The following is a 9,488-nucleotide window of genomic DNA, read 5'->3' as shown; positions in this document are numbered from 1 at the left end:
AACAAAAAGCAAAATAAACACAGTAGTAGTACTACTACTACTAGTACCACCACAAACCATCCCTTTTCTCTCCAACATTTTTATCCCCCCAAGCTTCTCACACACACACTCACAACAAAAACATTCATTCTCTCTCTCTCTCTCTCTCTCTCTCTCTCTCCCTCCCTCCCTCCGTCCTCTCTCTCTTCATTTCCTCATCAGATCTTCTCCTCTTTCTCTCCCTAAGGTTTTGAAAGCTTTTTCAATGGCGTTGATGATAGACAACTGCGAGAGCATACTACTCTCCCTGGATTCCCACAAGTCCGTCCCGGCGCCGTTCCTGACCAAAACCTACCAACTCGTCGACGACCCCGCCACCGACCACATCGTCTCGTGGGGCGACGACGACACCACCTTCGTCGTCTGGCGCCCTCCCGAGTTTGCCCGCGACCTCCTCCCCAACTACTTCAAGCACAACAACTTCTCCAGCTTCGTCCGCCAGCTAAACACCTACGTAATCCTCTCATCTCAAAAAATTCCTTCACATATCTATATTTATCTGCTGTTTTTTTGTGGTTTTTATTTAGTTTGCGCTGACACCTTTGTTTTTGGTTTTTTTAGGGTTTTAGGAAGATTGTACCGGACAGATGGGAGTTTGCCAACGAGTTCTTCAAAAAAGGAGAGAAGCATTTGCTTTGCGAGATCCACCGGAGAAAGACAGCTCAGCCACATCAGGTGGGTCTCAACCACCACCACCACCACCACTCCCCCCTCGGCATGAACGGCCACCACCATCCTAGCTTCTTCTCCTTCCCTAGTCGCGGCAGCATCTCGCCCTCCGACTCGGACGAGCAGCCCAACTGGTGCGAGTCGGACTCCCCTCCTCTCTTATCCCCAACCGGAGGTATTAACACAAACATTAACACTAACAACAATACCTTCATGAATATTAATCATAATAATACCACGGTGGCGGGTTTGGCGGAGGACAACGAGAGGCTGCGGAGGAGCAACAACATGCTAATGTCTGAGTTGACACACATGAGAAAACTCTACAACGACATCATCTACTTTGTCCAGAACCACGTCAAGCCGGTGGCTCCGAGCAACTCCTACCCTTCTTCCATGCTTCTCTGCAACCCACAGCCTCCTAAACCTAATGGTCCTAATGGTAATTTGAACCAACTTCAAGGGTACTATCCGGCTGCTCCTCCACCTAATGCCAAACAAAACCCTCATCACATCATGAACTCTTCCAGTCCGATGAGCAACACCACGTCGAAGAGCTCCGTGACGATTCTCGAAGATCACCACCAACAGCCGCCGAGCAGTAACAATGGGTGCAAGAACACTAAGCTTTTTGGGGTGCCGCTGCTTCACTCGAAGAAACGATTGCACCCGGAGGAATACGGCTCAAATAATCACCATGGGAACAACATGATGGAGGCCAGCAAGGCTCGTTTGATTTTGGAGAAGGATGATTTGGGTCTCCAGCTTATGCCTCCATCCACATGTTAATTAGTTCTAGCTCTTATTAATCACCAAATCCCACATTAGAAACTTTTGAAAGGTTTTATTTTAATTTTGTTTTAGTTTTATCGTTTGATTGTATTTTGGGTCTGATGAGATGAGATGAGTTTTTAGGATGATCTATACTCCTGATGGAGTGATGATCAAAAGTGTCCTGTGTTTGCGTGCGTATGGGTGTCTGTGATCGCGTACTACTACTACTACTACTCTGATCTCTCTGTATATATATAACTTTAGTGAAAATCTCTTAAATTTTGAGTTAAATTCAAATTTAAATGGCCATGATTTTTTTTGTTTTTGGTTTGGCTCTATATATACACACACACATATATATATATATATATATATATATATATATATAAATATATATATATCAGTGGTGCAATTTCTTGCTGATCTCGATTATCGGGTCTGTTTTTTCCTCTTTCTTCTTCTTCTCTTAAGTTTCTGATTGTAATCCCTGAAAGTTTCAGTTACATTAATGCCTCGGTGTGTGTTTGAGAGAGAGAGAAAGAGAGAGAGAGAGAGAGAGAGAGAGAGCGAGCTGAGAATTTACAGTCTGGGTTCTTTGAAAATTTACTCAGTCGACCCATTAATGGATCACACGTACAAGTGTGAGCGTACGTGACAACGGAAATACTGTTTCTACTATGCTCTGCTATATCCTATACTTCTGGATATCCTGAATTTCGGGTTTTTGAGCATTTACTACTTGATCATTAGTACTTAAGAGTCCAGGGGTATAATTAGAAATTTCGGAAAATAGTTGGCTTAAAAAAAATAAAAAATAAAAATGTAGAAGAAAAAATTTAGATGTAAAAATAATGGTTAAAATTGAAAAAGCAGCTGACACACAGCTGCAGCCTGCATGACAATTTGTAGTTAAAAAACAAACGATGATCAGTGCCATAATTTTATTATTATTATCATCTCATCAGTCTTGACTATTTTCGTGAAAAAAGAAAAGTATATATTTACTATATATCCGATGATTTACTGAAAAGAAAGCCATCATGTCATTTGATCAAGGTTATAATCTCTATTTCTCGTTTTCTATGAAAACGGTGTCAGTACTGCACGCAGGAAAAAAACAAAAACATACGTACAAATACACGAGAACGTGTTGTAGCTTTTTAAAATATGAAAAATATAGAGAAAGAAAACAAGAACAAAAAGAGTGGTTTTTTCGATGAAAGCGAAATGTAATAGAAACTGACTGAAAAATAAGGGTTTGAAATGTTTCTATCAAATGCTTCTATGCTTCTTCTCCTTCTTTGGACCAGAAACCTTTGCCTTTTCCCACTTTAAGTATCTCTGATCAAACTTCTTAAAACCCTAATTCTACTACTTTTATTTATTGCATGCTCTCATCACCTTCTCCCTCTCTCTTTCTTTCCTAAATATTCCACTTCTTGACCAGTAGTTTTTGGTTTCCATACATACACAAACTCTCTTTAATTTGCTAATAAACCCCCTTCTTTTCTTGGCTTTCAATAAAACTTTGACCAAAGCTTTATTTCCACAGCCACAGGTTACATATACAGCAATTTTCCCTGACCCTATTTTTGTTAATTTATTAATTTTGCGATGGCAAGTGCCTTCGCCCATGAGCGGTAGGTCTCGGGTTCGAGACTTGGGAGCAGCCTCTCCATAAATGGGGGTAAGGCTAGCCGACATTCACCTCTCCCAGACCCTGCGTAAAGCGGGAGCCTTGTGCACTGGGTACGACCTTTTTATTAATTTTGGGGTGATTTAAAAACTCTGCGAGTGTCTGAGAACTGAGACAGAGATCTATTTCAAGGGTCTCTGGAGAGATAAGGTGATGAAAATTAATATAGATTCAGAATTTGGAATATCTTTGTCGTACTCGTAAAATGGTTTTGGTTTTCGTCTTGTAGCAAAAACCCTAACCCTAGATCGACACAAGTCTCCATTGTGCCCCTTCCAAGCTTTTGTCCCTTATCGTGTCGTCGCACGTGACTAGAAATATATATATATATATATATATATATATATGTGTGTGTGTGTGTGTGTGTGTGTGGACGTGCAGTATTTGTGTGTATAGAAGTAATAAAATAAGAAGAAGAAGAAGAAATAGAAGTTTTTCGTATGCTTTTTCTGGTCCAAGGACTCCAATCCAATCGTAAGGAGTTACAGAGTAAAAGTGGGTGATGGGTTGCAAAAGTGGATACGGATCATCCGGGTAAAAAGATGCTTTATGGAATTTTAGGGTGATTATTTTTGTATGGACCACGAAATGGGCTGTTCTTGAAAGTGTAAAAAGGGAGAAAAGGAAAATGTGATTTTAAAAAGACATGTTTGCTACGTTTTAAGTCTTTTCCGAATACGCTTTGTTGACATCTTCTTGTTCTCTCTTTTGGTATATCACACTTTTTTGACAATATAAAGATTAATAGTGATATAATTGTGGATGCAAATTTCTTTCTTTTTGTTTTTGGACAAAATTGTACCTACAAAACAAATAACACCTTAGATCAAGGTCAAGAGCCTTACGCGTTCACGATGAATGGGGGAGCTTTGGCCGAAGAACCTCCGATACCAAAGTTAAAATTTTGAGGGAAAAATGTTTGGAGAATTTAGAGAGTTTTGCAAGAGTCAAGACCTCCCACTTTGAGGAGAATGATGGGGTTTAAATAAGAGAGTGGCCAGCCTCCTTGGGTGAGAGAGAACCGGCCACCTAGCTCCCTTTGTGGGCTAGGTTCTTGATTTGTGTTAAATTGGGAGTTATGGAATAATTACCTGATCAATTAGCTAATTAATAGAATAATTAGCTAATTGATTAGCTAATCAATATAATAAAAAAAGGAAGATTTGGGAGTTACCTTGTGGAAAAGATTGGATGAGGGATGGATGAAATAGGTTGTAAATAACTACCTATTTGGGCACTTTTGGATGAGGGATGATTGTCCATTGCTCGCGCGTAGGAATTCCGGTGTGCCTCAAGTGTAATTTTGTCTTTTTTTTTTAAATCCAAAAATCCATATGTCGCCTTGTTTTTATTTTTGACTCCACAATAATATTGCGGTTTTAAGGACACACGATTGCAAGGTTTTTAAATAGTACAGTATGTTCGCGAGACTTAAAGCATTTTAAAGTAGATTTCTTTTTGGTTAGGACAATGTATAAGAAGAATAAGACAAAAGAAGTAATCGAGATAAGATAGATCATAGATTCATCATATCATTTATAGATGCGCTCATGTTTTGAAATATAAAATCAAAATGCATATGTAATTCAATAGTTTCACCACTTCATTAGAGTACTAGCCTCTTGATACGTTTGCAACAAACGATTTAAAATAAGAGTGTTGTTATTGACACTTATAAGTATCATCATGTACTGCTCAGTGCTCACATGTGTTGGTGGGTTCTATCTATATTAGAAAAATGATATAAATGTGGTATATAAAAAATGTAATAAGTGTAGCGTTATTCCATTTTTAATTAGTTACTCGTTAATGCAATTCAGTTTTCTCTCTCTAACTCTAGAAGTTCTCTCTTCTTCCTCTCCTTCGTGCTTTGTTTCTCTCTCTAAAACCTCTATTGCTGTCCTGTTAAGAATAGTAAACAAATGGCAAATTTCACCCCAGTGTTTTGTAAATTGCAGCAATTCTTCTTTTTAATTTGTTTTCATGAAATTATTCTTTGTAAATTTTAGTTAAATGTAATTTCTAATATAGACAAACTCGAAACTCGAAGGGATGAAGAGGAAGTGAGCACCAAACTTGAAATGAAGGAAAAGGTAGTGTGCTGTGAAGTCCACGGCTGGTTATTGTTGGAAACCCAACCAAAACAAGAATTCAGACAAAAAAGGGAAAAAGGCCCACATCATAATTTTGGGTTTTTAGTTGACCCATGGGCTAAATAAACAAGGCCAACTTCCAGATCAAGAGTAGTAGTTGGCGCTGGATAGATGTTCTATTTCCTAAGAAACGTTTGACAACCATTTCAATTTTCCGTTTTTCGTTTTTCAGTTTTCAGTTTTCAGTTTAAAGAAAAATAAGATTCCACAATAAAAATAATTCGTAATATAAAGAGTACCTAACATACTTATAAGTACATACAAGATCCGTCATCCTATTAATGTAGGATTCATTCTCAACATGTCCCCCTCATGTGTGGCGAATTTTCAAACCAAATAGATGGACAACATAAACGGAGTGACACGGAGCACATGTGGTTATTGGGTTTCACACATGGGACAATATACTCTGATACCACGAAGAAAGTTGAGGTTCCACTGTAAAATCAATTAACAATATGAGAAGTAACCTAACTTACGTATAAACCCATTCAAGATCCCTCATTCCATTAATGTGAGGTTCATCTCAACAATAAAAAGTTGTTTGGTAAATGTTTTTAATGTTCCTCTTTTCTTGAACTTCTGTAGTGAAATTTTTTTGGGGGTGAAAATGTTAATATGAAGTCATAGAATGAAAGGGCATGAGACTTGAATATGTTGCATGTTTTTTGACGTCGTAGAATGTTAAATGAAAAAGGGGGAGCAAAATTATGGAAACAAAATTTGAAAATTGAAATTGGTTTAAGGAGATTTCAATTTGGCTTGATTATGAAATCAATTTTTATTTTATTTTTGAAATCTAAAACATTGAGATTAGTTATCAAATAAATTTTTAATTTTTAGTTATGAACCACTTAGTGCTGGGGTTTAGTGGTATTCATTTTCATTTGTAAGTGAAAAGTCTTAAGTTCAATTCTCGTCAAAAGCGAGTTTGAACTCATTTGTAAGTGAGAGGTCTTAAGTTCTGTTGATGCACAAAATCAGTGAGGACTTTGGTACAACATAAAATGTTAAGTTTGTGACCTTCACTAGATTGCTCCGGTCACTAGTGTGAATAAGTATGTAAATGGATAGGGACAGGGAAGCAAACACAAGATGTACGTGGTTCACCCAGATTGGCTACATCCACGGAATAGAGGAGTTCTCATTAATTGTGAAGGATTTACACAAGTACATAGGTTCAAGCTCTCCTTTAGTGAGTACTAGTGAATGATTTAGTACAAATGACATTAGGAAATATTGTAAGAGAATGATCTCTATTTATAGAAGAGAGTTTTTAGTTTCATTTTGACATTGACACGTGTCGTGTTGTGATTGACTTCTGATATTGACACGTGTCGCGTTATGATTGGCTTCTGATTTTGACACGTGTCGCGCTGTGATTGGCCTCCTGGTTGGAAGGAAACTCTTCTGGGTCCTTGACGGTATAACGTTGACCGATGGTCAGTAGTTTCGGGATTTGTCAAGTATGGTACAAACAGTGCTCCCCTAAGTTCCCGAGTGAGGGAAGCTCCTCGGTTAGGGACTTGCAAGATCCAAGCCATTGAGTAATCAAGAAACTTTTAAGTACCGAAGTGTGGTATCATTTTCACTTGCCTTATCTGTCTTATATGTAGATGTGACATCTTCTTTGGAAGTACTTTTCCTCCATCCAGGGATGGTATCTTTAACCGATGAAGATGCACAAGGTAATGTATCAATTTCACTTGAAGCTTACTTGTAGTTTCGGGCTTGGTCAAGTGCGATACAAACCCTATAGTAGGAGTCCCCCAAGTCACCGAGCTAGGAGATTTGCCGAAGGAGGTAACAGACAAGGTAAGCAATCAGACTTCCAAACAAGCAACCTGGATCGGAGGTTCGACTTCGGCTTATGGTTAATTGTTCTCATTTTCCTTGTGTCGTAAACAGCAACAAGGATAAGGAGAAGCAAATGGAGAAGAGATGATATGAGATACTTTTGCTTTTGAAGAAGTAACTTTTCACATGCTTATTCTTGAACTGGGCTGGAGGGTTTTCTGGTTTCCTTCAGAATATAAGGCTGACTCAAGAATTTGAGGGTAAAAACAAGTTCATCAAATCTATAGTACGTTCGACCCTAATGACATGAGATACTTTTGCTGTTGACAAAGTAGTGGATGTATCGGCACGTGTTTTGTTACGCTTATCTCCACATGCTTCCTTTTATCCTTCTCACTTGCCCTATCTGTTCCTCAGACAGATGTGGTATCTTTTTTTGAAGCATAAGATGTTGAAGATGAGTACTTGAGAGCAATGTTAGGTAAGTAATCAGGTAAGGGGTTCCAAGCAGTCAGTTCCTGATTAAAAGCTTGATTCCAAGTGCTGACTGATTGTTCTCTTTCTCCTTGTCTTGCAGGTAAGAACAAGGTCAAAGGAAAAGATAGGGAAAAAGCATGATATGGGATACTCTTACTTTTAACCCTGATGATATGAGATACTCTTGCTCTGGTGTGGCTTGTTTGCAGAGGTATTATCGGGAGGAAAAGAAGCTGAGTATTTCGAGAGACTCTGCTGAGAGTGCCCTCTCGGATGTGAAGAAAAGTTGAGCATTTTTTTTGTTTGCAGGTTTGCCTGGCTGTGGAGGATGAAGGTCAACATATATAGAAGTCTCCCTAACAACAAGTAGTAGTGCTATTCCTTTACCTTTCTTGGTCATAGCAATGTAGTGGGAGCTGCAAGCTTCACGTGTTTTAACTTTGTTAGAGCACTTTGAAACAGTGGTCTGTGGTATCTGGAAAGCTGATGTTGCGTGTGAAAATTGCAGACAAGCTTTATCTAAGGAAATCTGGCTCTCGAAGTTTAGAAAGCGGTGCCTCTTCAATTTTCGAACAAGCAATCTTGTCGGGGATCTGGCTCTCGAGATTCAGAGAACAACGCCTCTTCGATATTTGAGAAAGCAATCCTGTTGGGAGTCTGACTCTTGAGATTCGGAGAGTAGTGTCTCTTCGATTTTTGAGAAAGTAATCCTGTTGGGAGTTTGGCTCACCAGATTCAGAGGGCGGTGCCTCTTTGATTTTTGAGCACGTAATCCTGTTGGGAGTCTGGCTCTCGAGATTCGAAGAGCGGTACCTCTTCAATTTTTGAGAACGCAATCCTGTTGGGAGTCTGATTTTTTAGATTCGGAGAACAGTGTCTCTTCAATTTCTGAGAAAGTAATCATGTTGGGAGTTTGGCTCTTGAGATTCGGAGGACGGTGCCTTTTCGATTTTTGAGCACGTAATCTTGTTAGGAGTCTGGTTCTCGAGATTTGGAGAGTGGTGCCTCTTCGATTTTTGAGCAAGCAATCTTGTTGGGAGTGTTTTCTCGAATGTGAGTAAAGGTTGGGCATTTTTGCCAGTCTACCTTGCCACGGAGCACGGAGGTTGACATACATTGAGACTTTCTAGTTATCAAGCAGTGGTACTGTTCCTTTACTCTTGTGGGTAATAGTAAAGTAGCTGGACCTTCAAAATTTATGTGTTTAACCTTTGTCAAAGATCTTTGGCAAAGTTATCTGTGGTACCCAAGGAGCTGATGTTGCGTGTGGAAAGTGGTGCCTCTTCGATTTTTGAACCATCGGCCATGTTGCCTTTTCTTTTATAAGGGCACTAATTGTGTGCAAGAAGTACATTCAAAGAGTTATTGCTTGTAGGAATTTTCCCCTTACTTTAGTGATTTATTGCGCCTCATTTCTCCTTCATCATTTATGAGAATGTCTGGCCCATCCGACTGTCGTTTTGACTTGAACTTTGGTGAAGAGGCAGCCATGCCTTCTTAAGACAACATATGGCGCCCATCCTTCTTATCCCCTACTAGTCATCTTACCGTTGGGGACTCTGTGATGAAGAATGATATGATCGCTGCGGTGGTGGCTAGGAACCTTCTCACTCCTAAAGATAATAGACTACTTTCCAAACGGTCTGATGAGTTGGCTGTTAAGGATTCTTTGGCTCTCAGTGTTCAGTGTGCAGGTTCTATGTCTAATATGGCACAACGCCTATTTGCTCGAACCCGCCAAGTTTAATCATTGGCGGCTAAAGTGATAAGTCTCAGACAGGAGATTAGAGGGCTCAAGCATGAGAATAAACAGTTGCACAGGCTCGCACATGACTATGCTACAAACATGAAGATGAAGCTCAACCAGCTGCAGGAAACTGATG

The 9,488-nt window shown here is 39.4% G+C and overlaps 1 protein-coding gene across 1 annotated transcript; it reads left to right on the top strand.

Annotated features, from left to right (window-relative positions):
• Positions 1 to 1,779, top strand: LOC126633082 (heat stress transcription factor B-4-like). Its single transcript, XM_050303633.1, has 2 exons — positions 1 to 493; positions 601 to 1,779. Exons 1-2 carry the CDS (start codon positions 245 to 247, stop codon positions 1,495 to 1,497), a joined length of 1,146 nt encoding a protein of 381 aa, XP_050159590.1. The 5' UTR covers positions 1 to 244; the 3' UTR covers positions 1,498 to 1,779.
• Positions 1,780 to 9,488: the final 7,709 nt, after the last annotated feature.

The sequence above is a fragment of the Malus sylvestris genome, chromosome 8, assembly GCF_916048215.2.
Source record: "Malus sylvestris chromosome 8, drMalSylv7.2, whole genome shotgun sequence".
NCBI lineage: Eukaryota > Viridiplantae > Streptophyta > Magnoliopsida > Rosales > Rosaceae > Malus > Malus sylvestris.
Note: the sequence above shows the minus strand (reverse complement) of the source record. Positions and strands in the feature narration are given on the sequence as shown.

What these genes read in the sequence shown, in the direction of transcription:
- LOC126633082 (XM_050303633.1), top strand. Translation starts at nt 245, where the DNA reads ATGGCGTTGATGATAGACAACTGCGAGAGCATACTACTCTCCCTGGAT. An exon ending in TCCGCCAGCTAAACACCTAC is followed by an intron (nt 494 to 600) that starts GTAATCCTCTCA and finishes TGGTTTTTTTAG; the next exon opens with GGTTTTAGGAAGATTGTACC.